At 37.2% G+C, this 15,528-nt stretch overlaps 1 protein-coding gene across 3 annotated transcripts in view; it reads left to right on the forward strand.

Annotated features, from left to right (window-relative positions):
• The window catches only part of FNIP2 (folliculin interacting protein 2), a 51,188-nt gene that overhangs the window by 15,258 nt on the left and 20,402 nt on the right, over positions 1-15,528 (forward strand). Inside the window, exons 2-9 of one of the 3 annotated variants that reach the window (XM_056490297.1) lie at positions 7,687-7,813; positions 9,775-9,906; positions 10,976-11,076; positions 11,159-11,230; positions 11,829-11,929; positions 12,097-12,186; positions 13,288-13,359; positions 13,952-14,081. In XM_056490297.1, the coding sequence (XP_056346272.1) occupies positions 7,687-7,813; positions 9,775-9,906; positions 10,976-11,076; positions 11,159-11,230; positions 11,829-11,929; positions 12,097-12,186; positions 13,288-13,359; positions 13,952-14,081 (825 nt within the window). The remainder of the gene's footprint in view (positions 1-7,686; positions 7,814-9,774; positions 9,907-10,975; positions 11,077-11,158; positions 11,231-11,828; positions 11,930-12,096; positions 12,187-13,287; positions 13,360-13,951; positions 14,082-15,528) is intronic. The other 2 variants (XM_056490298.1, XM_056490299.1) reach the window with 2 other exon arrangements.

Consider the following 15,528-nt stretch of genomic DNA (forward strand, 5'->3'; position numbering starts at 1 on the left):
TTATGGACTCTGTGGGTTTTCCATGTGTGGATTTATGTATTATTTTGTTGTTTTTTAGAAACTGTTCTGTGGATTTGCCTTGTTAATTCCCCAGGTACTTTAGGATTTATACTGTTCTACAGATGATTGTATTTACAGATGAGGTAGTATTGTGAAGCACATCAATTTAGTGAGCTTACAGGGGTACCTTTTACTAATATCTGATGTAAATTTGGTAGTTTGATGAATGTTCCAGAAATTTGGTTTGTTTGGGGAAAAGGTAATACAGAAGTGAAGGCTATTATTTCCTGATCTTAGTAGAAGTGTATTATTTCACTTATTTTTTCACACTTCAAAGATGATTGGTAACACTGGTGTTTAAAGTGCTCTTCCTCAATAAGGTGAGGGCTAGCATTGTCCTCTCCAGATCATTTCAATCACTTGAGAACAGGCCAGAGATTTCATTTGTTTGCCACGTTTGGGAGGAGGAGTGATTGTGATCTGGTACTTGTCACTTCTCTGGGGATTGAAGTGGAGCTGTTGTTTTGGGGGTTTTTTGGGGTATTTTTTTTGTTTGTTTGGGTTTTTTTTGTTGTTTTTTTTTTTTTTTTGTTTTGTTTTGTTTTTTTTTTTTGTTTTGTTTTTTGGTTTTTGGTTTTTTTTGTTTGTTTGTTTGTTTTTTGGTTTTTTTGTTTGTTTGTTTGTTTTGTTTTTGTTTTTTTTTAATTGCTATAGGCTTCCCTCAGTAACAGAGCACATTGTTCAACTTAACCTTGCTCGAGTTTTTGGCTTCACTTCTGTCCAGTCTTAAGAGGTTGGGGTTAACTGTGATTACAAAATCATTTTAAGGGTGCTGTACTATTTAGCAGGTAGCACTTAGCACTGGGTTTTGAAATCTTTCTTCTGACTCTACTGCTGGCCTGGTTGACCATTAACAAAGTTATTTTCCCTTTTTAATCTGGAAGGGAAATTTCAGTAGAGCTGTTATCTTATAAAATGTCTAAAATTTTATTGGTGGGGAGAAAGCCCGTCGTAATTCATGAGAGACGTGAGTTATGAGCAGATATGTCTGGATAACTTTTTTTTAAAGCAAAGATGGGGAAGAGAACTTTCTGTAGTAGAATTACCAGAGCCTAACGGAATGTCCTGTGTGTAGCTTTGGTCAGTGTAATACAAGAAAGATATTTAAGCTATCAGAGAGTGCCCAAAGGAGGACAACAAAGATGGTAAAGGGCCTTGGGCAGAAGCCATGTGAGGGATGGCTGCAGCCACTCAGTTTGTTCAGCCTGGAGAAGAGGGAATTGAGAGTTATAACTCATTGCATTTATAACTTCCTCATGAGGGGACGGGGAGGGGCAGCACTGATCTCTTCTCTGTGATGACCAGTGACAGGACCTGAGGGAATCACCTGAGGTTGTGCTGGGAAGGTATGGGTTGCATATTAGAAAAAAGTTACTCACCTAGAGGGTGTTTGGGCACTGGAACAGGCTCCCCAGGGAAGTGGCCACAGTACCAATCCTAACAGAGTTCAAGAGGCGTTTGGCTAGCACTTTGGGGCTTAAATTTGACTCTTGAGGATGCTCTTGTGAAAGCCCAGGAGCTGGACTTGATATTCTTCTTCTGTGATCTGATTCCTTTGTTTTGTTCAAAAACCTGAATTTACTTGGCCAGGATTATTTTATTATTTTGTATTTTAGTATTTTGTCATCAGTATTGCCATTGAATTATTTTAAGAGGCAACTGACTGTAAATTCTCATCAAGCAACTTGAAGTCTGCAACGAACCTTTTCTCATTGTTTTCCTTCATACTTTTTAAAAAAAGTTTTTCAAAGTAATAGTGTCAAGTTCTTGTCCAGGTAAAAGTAGTATTTGTCCATAGAAAGAAAAGCATTATAGTGCAGAACATCTAGTATGTTTCTTGGTGTTGGTAGTTGGGTTTTTTAAACTGATCACCATATGGCAATGGTGACAGATTCTTACTTGCTCCTAAGCTATATGAGGTTGCTAGGGGTTGTCAGATGACACTTGCTCACATGAGAGCCATTAACAGGGTGTTGTAGCCAGTGTTAGAACAACCTTGCAACTAAGGGCGAGTCACTGCAGAAGCAACTATGCTTTTTTTTTTTTTTTTTTTTTTTTTTTCTAAAGAGGCCATATGGTTCAGTCTTGTGACTACATAATTGCCAGCTACCTAAATCACATACCAGGAAACAAACATAGCTAAAGTTAATATTAGCTGTTGTATCTGCTACAGCTTTGCACCAGGCTTAGTAGGAAAACCTCTGACAGCAGCAAGAACAAGTCCACGATGGCTTCTGAAACCTGAAAGTCATGTCTGTTCTATCTGGAATAATTGCAGGATTACATTAGCTACAGCTGTCTTTTTGTATTAATGGCTTATAGAATATATGAAGATTGCCTTTTCTTCCCCCAATTGGAAATTAAGCAGACTCTGTTCCTTTATAGGAAAGAAAGCTGATGGTAAATTACCATTGTTAATGGTTGATCGATAGTGAAGAAACCTGCTTGAGGCTGTTCCTCTTCAGCAGGTATTTAGTTTCTTTGAGAGAGCTTTACAAGAGGATTTGTAGCAAAGAAAATGTGTGGTGGTACACCAAAAACTGCAAATGGCACTGGGGGACAAATAGAAAGAGCAAGAAACAACAGCAATGTACCACTTGGAAATAATCTCTCTTGTACCCAATTGGATGAAAGAATTAGAAAGTCTTTGAGAGATGAAAGTGTCAGCTGTGCGAACAAAGTGACTAGACTGCTGCAAAACAGGTATGCATGTAACTTTTTTGATTATATGTTTTTTGACAAAGAAAGGCATTTTTATATAAGACTAGATTTATAATCATGTGCCTGAAAGCCTATTTTGTATATTGAAAAAATCCTGTTAGAAGCTTATTCATGATTATGATGCTGACTGAAACTCCAGAATGTCTTTACTATTTGAACCGACATTCTTGATTCTGATGTGTAAGATTTGTGTATATGCAAACTGAGACATAAAGGGTAATTGCCTTCCTTTTCAATTAAGGTTAAATAATCTTACCTTCTCTTTCTAGTTTCCTAATTAGTTTCCCCTCTTTTACTATTTTTTGCCATCTCCTTTGTTAGTGGGTCAAGTACTAACAGTATGAGGAGCTGACAGGAGAGAATGCTGTGAAGTGGGGAAGAACAGAGGGGAACCCTCTGCTTTACTTGTAAATTACCTCTAATTCGAGCATTACATCAGAGTAATCTGAAGTGGGAATAGTGTTTATTTAACTTTTGAGTTGTCCTTTTCAGATATGTGCCAGCATGTCTCCAGTGTCTGACTCTTTATAGCTATGTAGCTGTGTTGAAAACACAGTTCAGGGTGGCTTTTCCCAAGTTTTAGCACCCAAGGGTGTTAGAATTAGTACTCTACGTTCAGGATTGCTGGTCTAAGAATCAGAAAAATATGGATAAATATACAGAGATGTTTCAGTCTGTTTGGTTCTCTAGCCTGTAAATGTTGCACTGAAGGAGTGAGGGGTTAGTCACTTTCAAAAACAGTTTAAGGTCAACTGAAGTGGTTTTTGAATATATATAAATAGGTCACTCTTCAATTATTGCATGCGTGCTGATGATTATAAAGGTGAAGCAAAGTCTTTCTTTGTAAACATTAGAGTTTGGAGAGCTATATTAACTGAAAGTATTTATTCAGGGCAGAATGAGGCAATTTTTTGTGAATTTTTTCCAGGAACAAATAAGTCTGCTTTCCCCTAAGTAAGAGAGATCCTGCCTCCATGTCTCATAACTAATTGAAGAAATGTTGAACAAGCCAAAGGAAAGTAGCTTATATGCATGTGTAGGAGAAAATAAAGCAAGCTTAAGCTTCTCTGGGGACAAAATTTTCAGGGTATCTGTAAGCTGTTTCAAACTTATGGCTGTCTTTCAAAAAATAAAATAAAAATCTAGCATTTTAGTATCTCTAGTAGACCTGGTTCTACTGTTGTATGAACATAGACACCTTGATTTGGTTTATTTATTTGACTTGAAGATAATATTTATTAGTTCTAGCATCTTCCACATACAAGAAAGATACAGTCTGAAGGTAAGGCTAGGTAAGCTGACCCACTTAAACAGAGTAATGGTGTTGAAGGAGCCACTTCTTCCTTTAAATTTTGGCATCATGCTTTTGTCCTTCTCCCCCTTGTTCTGGCCTTGGCCTTTCAAGTCCTCTTGGAACTGACTCCCCTTAGGGAGTCAGCTCACTAAGCAGACAGAGAACTGACTTGGGAACAAGAAAACTCAATTAACATCCCAACTAGCCTCAATACTTACTTGGAATGTATTGAGAACATTTTCTTTGTGCCCTTTCCTAAAGGTATATAGTTCCATGGTTGAAGTGAGTTAGTGTAAGTCATGCTGCCACCAAGAGGTGCAGGTTCCACTGCCTTCTTCTTTCCTCAGTCATGTGTCTGATTCACTTTCACGTACATGGACAGACTTCTGTTGCTTCAGAGAATTCAGTTTATGGAAGGATCTAACAATTACCAGAGCAGACAAGTAACAGGAAGGGTCACATAGTTACAAAAAGGGGTGAAAGGATATGTGGTGCTCTTACTGTTGTGGTCAAATAAGAAAACATGTTCAGTTGGAACAGCCACATTTAGCCTGAAATGCGAAGATATATGCAAGATCATATTAATTTAGTTAATTCAGCTGATGCTTAAGAATATGGAGGACTGGCATTGCTAAATAAGCAAGAATCTGATATAGAGATCAGGAAGTAATTTTTTGGGACTTTGGTTTTTACGCATGTGAAAACAGAGCTGACCAGTGAGTTTATGTACTGTCTGTATTCTTTGATACTCTGCTTTTAGATTATTGAATATTCCTGCTGTCCCTGTTTTGGGGATCTGTGTTACATAACCTCACTCAAACAATAAAGGGTGGAAGTACTGTGGGCAGTGCTCATTAGCTTTTGTGATGGGCATAAACATCCTGGTCATCCGACTAGTCTTGGGCCTACTGCTGGATTCCATGTGGAAGTAATGAGACTACATGGACTTGTATGCCTGTATAAATTGCCTATAGATACGCTTGATGTTATTAAATAAGGATCTCTTCTGTCTGCTGCAGAAACTTCATCTGTAAACAATGGCATCATTATAACATAAGTTTGATATTTGGTTAGAAGTATGAGAAGCATTATCTGAAATAACTTCCCCGGATTTGGTTTGCTAGTCACATAAAGCTCTGTATGATAGATTTTATGTAATTTCTTAGCTTGTTGCTGTCTGGTACTAGAGAATGTGTTTGTAGTTCTGACAGATTGCAGCAATCTTTAGTTCTGTTTAGTTCTAATCTTTAGTTTAGCATGTTGTGTGGAAAAGACTGTTAAATTGACTTCTATTTTAATATAAGATCCAGTTCATGTCCTACACAGAAGTCAGGACTCCATGAACAACGTGAAGTTTGCTTTAGTGCTTAATGGGGAAGTTCATTTCATGAGGAAACCTGAATTCATGCAACCTAGCCTGCATGCAACCCTGCATCAGTGGGCAGATGCAGGGCTAGATTGGCTCAATCTGCATCTGAAACGTATCTTTCTCAACTTGCAAGCCTGTGGTCTGAAGTATGGATGCTGCTATGCCAATTGTGGAGATAAATGAGGCTGTGCTCTTGCATAGAATTTAAGCTAAAGCCATAGTGATGTACCTTTTCTTTGGTGTTAAAGGAAGGAAAGACCTGCAGCCTTTTTAAGAAAACAGTGTAGTTACTTCAGGCTGTCTGTTGCAGCAAGTAAGTAAATAGATAGTTGTGTAACTGAAGAGATATTGGGGTATCTGGTACTGAAAAGTGTCAGATTCATGTGGCAGACTAGGATGAAGTGTATTGATGGGTCTGAGTTCTCTTGCATTTCAGTATAACTGGATTTGGTAATAGCATTGCACAGGCAATGGGCTGATAAACTAGTAACAGACTTTTTAAACAGATGGTGTAGTTGCTGCACTCTGTGTAAGCAAGGTGTGTAGGATCTTTGTTGGGCAACTATCAGCAATGATACCAGGTCTGATCTCATGCAGGTTAATGTAATGCTGTGACTGCCTTTGAAAGGGAAGACTTGAAAAGAAATCTGCCTAGCACTCTCAGCAGTTCTGGAGGCAATGTGTTACATACCTATCAAGAAGTTTTCTCACTGTGGATGGCAAAACAGTCTTTACCATTGTTCTGTGATGGGAAACATTGCATATTATGGTCATATAGTATGCTTGTATCAGAATACCTTACAGTGGAGATAAGTATCTGGCTTATTCTGTCTCAAGATGTTTAAAAATAGAACTCCAGATGGAGGTCTTTCAGGTATGAAAAAGATGCCTATTTAGGCTTATTTTTTTAGCTATGTTGAAAGAGCACAAAGAAGAAATTACTGGCTTTACTTAAAATTATTTTAAAATCACAAGTCTGCTAGTGTTCTTCCAAAGCAGTTATCCTGACCCCAGAAAGATTTGATAGTGTTTACCTCACTATTGATTTATGGATGTTGACAGAGCATGGAATAAGAGAAATAGCTTAATAAATTCTAGTCTTTCATCTGTATAGGGGTTTTATGCTCTTCTCTCAATTATCTACCTTCCATTTCTATAAAGCAGTTTGGGGAAATTCCTAAATGAAGCCTGCATTTGGGTGGAAGATCAGTGTAGCCTTGACTGAAAGTCTGTTATGTGGTTTTTTGAACCAATAACTATTAATAACAATTGTACTCTCACCCCCCAGGTGCAGTCCATCAGTGCTCTGTGGCACTTCTTTATGCAGTTGTAGGTTTTTTCCATTGATTTCAGCTTGTCATCCACATAACCTGAAAAGTGTTTTCTGTAGCTGAAGCCAAGCAAATATCCATGCTCTGATGTGCAGACTGACTCCTCCCGAAATTAGGAAATGAGGTTTCTTGCCATTGCCATGAGGATCAGCCCCTGCGGTAGTGCAGTGAGGCAGGTTGTGTGCCATGTTGTATCTCTGGAGAATGGGCAGATTGTGATTTGAGAGAATTGTTTTGCTTTGGGTTGAAATTCAGATATCTCAGTTTCACATACTAAATTATTGTCATTATAGCTGGAGATGAAGTCTCAGTAATTGATATCTGCTCTGTAACCCCTGAAATGTCTCAGAAATGGGAGAAAGAGAATGATACAAAATAAATCTTGTCTATCAGTTGCAAGACTTAAACTTTGGGAAAATCTTAGCTTACATTGTCAGGAATAGGTCAAAAGGAATTAGGTTTATGTTGCTTAGAAAAGGAAGAGAGGGTATAAACCTTGTGCTTTTGAAAGGCTGCAGTAGAGAGGATGGTAATCCATTCTGTTTTATTGTCACTGGGAGTACTGCATAAAATAGTATGCTTACCTTAAAATAAGGTTGATAAGCTGTGTACAGAGAAGAGAATAATGGTAGTTAAGGCCGGGAGCAGGTTGCTGAGATAAAGTTTTGTGTTCTCTTTTTGGAAAATTTTGGAAAAAGCTTTGATGAAAATTGGTCTGGCTGTGCCTGCCTTTGTCAGTGATACTGAACTTAGACACTCCTTTGGAGCTCCTTTTTGCTTGGAGCTATGTGGTCTGCACCCTGGATTCTGCAAATTCTGTAAAATATGTCTTTGCCTAGACCTGTTTCTTCACTTAAATGAAACTGCAAAGAAAACACACTATTTTAACATCTCCTGTTTCTAATCCATAGCTGGTCCTCTTCAGAGTTTGACTTGAATGAAATCCGCCTGATAGTTTACCAAGACTGTGAGAGGAGAGGCAGACAGGTCTTATTTGATTCCAAAGCAGTCCGCAAAGTTGATGAAGCTGTGGTCCAGGTACGAAATGTTAATTTTGCTATTGTGCTACTGCTCTTTTGTTTTCCTTTCCAAAAGCAGTTATTTTAGTAGGACAGTGTCAACTTCTTATTCTTGTGATCTTTCACTGTGATAGCTGCAACAAGCATGTGTTAAATTACAACAAGCCTATGATCATAACTGGTATTTGGTATTTATAATATAAATATGGTATTCAAACGCAACAACTTAATCCAGATGTGCTTTCAGGCAAAGAATCAGTTTCCCTTTAGACTGAGTATTTCTTCAGCCTTTCTAGTGTTGACTGGATTTGCTTTTTGCAAATTGCTTTTTTTGTTAGCCCTGGCTGTGCAATCGATTTCAGTGAAGTCACCATGTGTCCAAAGGTGCTTTTTTTCCTTTGGTGTTTGGATTAGTAAAGTTGTTGTCTTTATGTGAATTAAAGCAACTTCACTGGCTAACCACGTTATATTGTGTAAACATGGTGATATATATGGCCATGTAAGTTTTGGTGAAACATCAAAGCAAGAGCAGATGCTGTCAAGATGCAAGTTTTTTGCTTTTCTCCAAATACACAAATTGTGGAATAACGCTTTTAGCAAACATAGGTCATTTTAAGATTAGTAAGCCAATAGTGTTTTCTGGTTTGTGGTAGTTTTTCTTGGTTTTTTTTCTACTGCCTCTATGTTTCTCTTCTACATTGCATTATTTCAAATTTTTGTTTGTTTTGAAGGTTTTGGTTTTTTTAGAACCAGCAGCTTCAGCTTGCTAGACTATCATGGTTTATTTCAGAGCTATATATACACACCTATATAAGCCTTATAAGAACAGTCACAACTTGTAGAATTACTTATGAAGATGCTTAAAAAGCAAAAATCTCTATTTCAGTCACACTGTAAATATGCCATTGTGCTGAATCAGTAAGACTCTGATGAGCATCATCAGCTGATGTCTGATCATCTACTTAAGAGCTTAAATGGGTCAGACTGGTTGTTAATCTTGCTTCTCCTCTTCCCCCACCCCCATCCCAAAATCAAGGTCATTACTTTGTATCTTAAAGTAATGACAGCATTTTAGCAAAAAATACATTTCTGGCTTCATTTAAGTACTTAAATTTTTCGACTTGCTTGAATACTTTAGCTAAAAGGTAACTACAAAATGTCCTATCAGAAACTGTCGATGCAATACTGACACAAAACAGATTATAACCTCCCTCATAACACATGACACAGGCTATAATCTGTTTTCTAACCAAACACTAATCTAGGTACCCTTTTGAAACAAAGTACCTTTTACATCTATGTGTTTGCATGGCGTTCAAAATGATTTGAGTGTTTCGTTGTTATCAAGCAGCAAAACTGAAATTGAATTCATTTAAAGTTAAGACAAAATTACTTTCAGACTCAGTCACATTTAAATTAAAGTCCAGGAAGCATATGTGTATACTATGTGTTTTTCTGAAATACAGTAAAGCTTATTCACATTGAATATTCAAATACATTGGACACTGTTCATTCTACCAAATGATGGATTATTCATCCCTTGTTTTTGCTGGCTGTTCTTCTGTTTTAGAAATCCATTAATCATTTGGGGAGCAAAAGTTATATGCAGTTCGAGTACAGGAATTGGTTTGTAGAAACCCATAAAATGAGATTTTATTTATGTAAATTTTGGCAAATATTACAGAGTCATTCATAACAATTGGGAATGATCTTCCCAAGAAATGTCTAATTACTCCTGTCATATATGGTACTATGAAAACCTTTCTGACAATGTGAATGTGAGAGCAGGTCTACATTTGCTCTGATGCTGGCATTGCACAAAATATTTTACAACTGATGCATATTTTTTGAACCAAATAAGTGTATTCTTTGTGTTGCTTTCCTGTATTTTTAAGAAGATTCTTGCCATGATATGTTTAGAGATGGGAGTTTTCAGATTTACTTTAATAGTTTTTATCACATCATTCTGTTTTGACATAGAAAATGGCAGAAGAGGCTTCTGTAAAGACTTCTGCCAGGAACTACCAAGCAAGCAATGGGACCAACATTTCTTCCCATAGTCCCTCTATAAGCTGTATGCAAAATATGAAAGAACAGATACCGAAGTATCAGGTAATATTTGTTACTTTGTTGCTTTTGTCTTCCACTTTACTTAAGAAGTGTAGTTTATTAAAGCCTTTGCTTAGATTCATTGGATGACTTTGGCTTCTATTACATTGCAGGTTAATCTGAACCTTGAGATGTCTACTCTATCCTTAAAGTATTGTTGAATAAAAACACATGTGGTTGCATCTTAAACTTTTGATCTGTCTTGGTCTTACCTTTCAAGGAGTTGAGAAATATATCTAATAGCATTTTGTCATAAGAAGGTTGTGAGAAGCACTATGCTGTTCTCTGTTTTCGTGTCTGTTTATGGTTCAGATCAGTTGTGAAGAAGCTGTTGAACATGGTATATTAAGAGTCTCTTTAGTCTGTCTTACTATAACATTAAATTTTAGGTACTCTAGCTCTTCCTTAGTAAAAGCATTATCATTTCACCCAGAAAAATGAAATTTGACACATGTCTTGGTTAAGGTGGGAAAAGAAAATAATTATATTTAACTGGAAGGTGATTTTCTTCAGAATTAACAAACTTCTCTTTGTATTTGCTACTGATGATCAGTCTTTGAAACTTAATAGCTGATCTGAAGATTGCATTTCTAAGTATAATCACAGATCATTTTCCAATAAAAAATGTTTCCAAGAGGCTTTCTACAGGGGCAGGGAAGGTGAATTTACTCATTGGAATAAAGGAGGCAGTTCATTTTTTGGGGATCCAGACCACAGAATCCAAGTCCTGTTAACATTTATAGCTTTTATCAAACACTCTGTTATATGAGAATGTTGCAGGACACAGCTATTTCTTCAGAAATGCAGTAGATTTTTTTCTTTCTTGCCTTTTGAGGTCCCCATGGAGCAAGGGAAGCACTGCCCTTGTGAGCAAAATGCAGGATTTCTTCCCACTGTGCTTTCTAAACCCACAGTGTTAAACCCACACTGAGTGCACACTGATCTTACTAATGGAAAAGATGAACTTCTTTGTGTTCTGCATTCTGAATGCATTGCTGTGGCACTAGGTTAAGTTGAAATAGTGTGCTAAGTTATTTTTGAATTTGTTGTTCCCATCTTTTTGTCTGTGTAGTACACCAGACCAGCCTCCGATGTCAATATGCTGGGAGAAATGATGTTTGGCTCAGTGGCAATGAGTTACAAAGGCTCCACCTTGAAAATTCACTACATACGGTGAGTGTCCTTTTCTGTGATGCACTGTCTTGTCAGGCACTTGGAATTGATGACTCACTGAAATGACTGTTTATCCTTTCAGCTCTCCCCCACAGCTGATGATAAGTAGAGTCTTCTCAGCCAGGGTAGGAAGCTTCAGTGGAAGCAACAATAAGTAAGAACATCTTTTTTTATGTATAATTTTTTTTCCTTTCCCGGCCAGTGCAGTTGTCTGTCCTTCTTTCTCCTTTTGTAGTTCTGGTAGAAAATCAGGAAGGCAGCTGTGATGAAGAATTCTCTTAATGGATCCTAGTTAGGTCAGCCAAGTTTTTAATGAAAAAAAAAAAAAAATCCAAGTTTCTACTTCTTAATTTGTTCAGGACACGCAGTAAAGTTTAGAAATTAGGTGCTTTGGACAATCAAAACCTCCATCTCTCCCTGCTGTCAGAAGGGTGAAGAAGGGATATGTTGACAGTGCTTTGTCCGCATAACCTACTTCTGTTTGCTTCAATATGCTGTTCTGTTGTACTTCCTTCCCAAAATAGGCAGATATGAATAAACTGAAACCCAAATGTCATATAAAGAAGCTTCCAATAACTCAAATATAAAAAATAAATGCCTGCTTCATTCCAGTTTCAGAAACCTACTTGTCCTTCCTTTGGTTGTAAAGTTAATGTTCAGCCTTTTTTTATACAATGAACCTAATTCTTAAGCTAATATTAATGCCTATTGATCACATTCTCAAAGAACACTGGCTTTGCCCTCTACTTTAGCTTGCAAGATAGCTTTGAATACATCAACCAAGACCCCAGCCTGGGAAAGCTGAGCTCCAATCAGAATGGTTTGGGAACCTGTCGCAGTGGAAGTAATTTAGGTAAATATTTCCAGGTTCTATGTCTTTCTGACAACACGAGGCCATCTGTTCATTCAGTTTTGGCTTTTTTTCCCAGTACATCACCTTCTTGGTTTTTTTTTCCTTTTTTTTTTTTTTTTTTCTTCTTCATTTTTTTCCATTTTCTCTACGTTGCTTTTGTTTCCTAGGTGTGTTACAGCTGTGTAGCAGCAAACTGCTGCAGGGTGTGTCTGAAGGAGGTCCCCTCCGGCTCATCCGCAGTGCTTCTTTCTTTGCAGGTTTGTGTGGAATGCCAGCCACAGTGTGACCCATCCATATGTACACACAAATTCATCTCCTCCTGAATCTTTGCAGGACATGCATAATTAGTCTCTAGAAACAGAGGGCTAAAATAGTGACAGCAGGTATATCTGGCATATACTTGAAAAATTGGTAAAATTACTGTGTTTAATTTTAAAGATAATTTTTTTCGTTTTTATGCAGTGTTTTTAAAGATGAATTAGCCCTTATGTTTGTTAGAGAACTTATGTTTCCTGGCTTATTGCTGGTTTCTTGCTAACATGCAGGTGTCTTGCTGGTGTACAGCTTTTTCTTCTCTTATTTCTTGCTACTTTTTAATTTTATGGCATTCAAAATTCTTGAGCTAGGTCTGGGAGGCTTTAAGGGTTTTCTTTCTTAAGCAATATCAATTTCTTTAATTCTTAATCTTAGAGCTAAATGAAGTCTCCTTTTACAGGCAGAATGATGATCCATACAGGTGGGTAGATCTCAGGCCTAATTACTTCTGTTAATTGCAAAAATGTGAACTGAAATACCAATGCGGTTTCTTCACAGCCTTTGCAAATCATGCATGCTGTACAATTTGGGTAACTCTGCACTACTAACACTTCAATGTAATGTGACATAGGCTGAATGTTTCTTGCTGTGAGGCTTTGTGGACAGTAAATCTCAGCTCAGCAAGTGAAACAGAAGCTTTTAATGGACCTTGTGCTAGACTATTTCATTATGATCTTAACCTGTATTAAAGGATAGTCTTGTGCACTCAGAGTTTATCAAGAGTGACAGATGAAGGTACCACCAGCCCTCACTTTCAAAATATATCTGATTTCTGATAATGCAGACTGTATTCATATTCTTAAGATGCTTAGAGATATTTTTACATTCATATTGGGGCAAATAACCTTCCTCTAGTAACATGATACTCAGCATAGGCTACTGTTTGCTGCCACCTCTCTTCACACCCTACTGATTTTGAGAACCAGTACAAAATGTAATTTTTTTGGTGTATGACCTTTAAACTTAAATATTTTTTTTAAATGCTGGCAAATAGTATGATGAATTATGTAATATTTTCTATTGATCTGCTTTGTTTGTTTTAGCACACAGCACACCTGTTGATATGCCTAGCAGAGGACAAAATGAGGACAGAGACAGCGGCATTGCTCGGTCAGGTATCTGCTGTCTATCTTGTTTGCCTGCTCATGTAGCTGTTACAATTCTTTGCTGCAGTGATTCCCCTGAAATACAAACACCTCATGACCTGTAAATCCATAATTGTTTTTATCTGCTAAGTGGCTGGCCTTCTGCATTTGCCCCAACCCTTCATGCGAAAATATTTGTAATATTCTTTGTTTACAGCCACCATGTTCTAGGTTCTTAACTGATTTATAATTTGGAGGAGGAATTGGTTGGAGCCTTTACTATAGCAAATGAAGAGAAATTGTTTTTTACACTGAATAGGAAAATGAAGACCAGAAGTTGTCCTGTCTATTGTAACAGGAGTGCAGCAACTCTTGGGAGAGAACACTTTTAATGAGAGTAAGATAGTGTGTTTTAGTAGGGATGATCTCCTACTTTATAATGAATGTCCTCAAGCAGCAAGATTTATTTAAATAATTGTCTCCTGTTGCAAGTGAGTTGTGTGAAAAAGTTCAGCAAGCAAGAGCAGTATTTGTGAGAAATTATTGTTAAAGTATGAAGAAAAATATTTAACTAGCACTCTTTGTGATTCATTGTATGTGGGATTTCTTGCTTTCTTCATAGCATCTCTGAGCAGTCTTCTGGTTACTCCTTTACCATCTCCAAGCTCATCATCATCATCTTCTAGCAGCTACCAACGTCGTTGGCTCCGAAGTCAGACAACCAGTTTAGAGAATGGAATTATTCCAAGGTGGTGAGTGTAGCACCTTTCTTCTTGCAACAACTGTTTGGCAGTAATTTAAGCTAAACAGAGCTTAAGCCTCTTTTCTTTAAAAGTACAAATACTGTTATTAAATGTTCTTGACTCAGTCTATCTTCTGTGCATATTACATAAGATTACCAATATAAAAAAAGATTAAGTTTTGACTGAAAGTGAACTTCAAAGCCCAATTTGGAATATAATTATTTTTATTGAATACACAGGCTGTGTATCAATGTGGTGTGAATGTATAGGCTATATATGAAGTCATAATCTGAAAAATAGATTAAACTGTTCCTGAAGGAGTGCAGCATCCTGTTGAGATGAAAGGGACTGTAACAGCACTGCTGCCATAATGACTTTATACTATGATGAAGTCTGACTAGTGAGCAGTTAGTGAAATTTTCAAATAATAGCCCATGACGACTCTCTTGGCTGGTACAGGATGTTCCTAATGTGACTTCTGCCAAAACAGTAAGAAAAAAATGCTGTGATCAAAAAGCTTGGCTTCTGTTTTGGAATTTTATTAGCTTTTGTAGCTCAGTGGCATAACAAAGCATGGAATGCATCAGACTTTTCATAGCTAATAAGCAAATTCTTCCCTTGTCATTTGCAAAATAGCAAATGGTTCTTGATTATCCTCTCTCTGTACTCATACACCTGTACCCAGAGACAGAATGAAATTAGTGGAGACCTACAAGAAATTAATGCTATTTGGTCTTCCCTTTTTAGACAAGAGAAGCATAAAAAGCTGCCAGTTAAAATATGTAGTCAGCAAAAAGTAAAAATTAAACTTCATTTGAAAAGACTTCTTTCCCTAGTGTCAACCAACACTTGCAGCTTTTTTCTAGGTATTCTTAGTTGAATCATTTTTAACATGAAAAGTTGTGCCATGGTACTGATGTAGCAGTCATGCTTTCTAAATCACAGTTAGACTGCAGTTGAGAGTAAACTGGTTGCTTTGAGTAAACTGAAGTGCTTTTTAGTCTAGCTTCCTAAAGAAATGAGGCTGAGAGGAGCCCGTGTAAAAAGGGTTAAAATATCTAGGGCAAATAAGACAATTTCAGCCCAGTTTAAGAAGAAGCCAGATTTTCACAAATAAAAATTTCTGTAAAGTGTTCTGAAAGTTACAAATTGTTTAGAGGAAAGTAGCCTCTTTGGGCTGCTTTCTTGCTGTCAGGAGCAGGGACTTTTTTTCCACACTGGAGAAACCTGTGCTGGGGAAAGATACTGGAAACAGCACATAATTTTTTTCACTCTCTAGAGCTGTTCCTGAACTGGGATTCTTTCTAAGCCAAAAAGCCTCTTCAGATACTTGTTTTCTGCTTACTTGCTAGAGAAACAGTAGGCTCCTGATTGAATACTTCAGTGCCATAGGGTTTGCACCCCAGGTTGTTACAGCCAAGAATCTACAGTCTCTGTGACTGATGTTTTAGGCAAA

This window comes from Oenanthe melanoleuca, chromosome 4 (genome assembly GCF_029582105.1).
Source record: "Oenanthe melanoleuca isolate GR-GAL-2019-014 chromosome 4, OMel1.0, whole genome shotgun sequence".
Lineage (NCBI taxonomy): Eukaryota > Metazoa > Chordata > Aves > Passeriformes > Muscicapidae > Oenanthe > Oenanthe melanoleuca.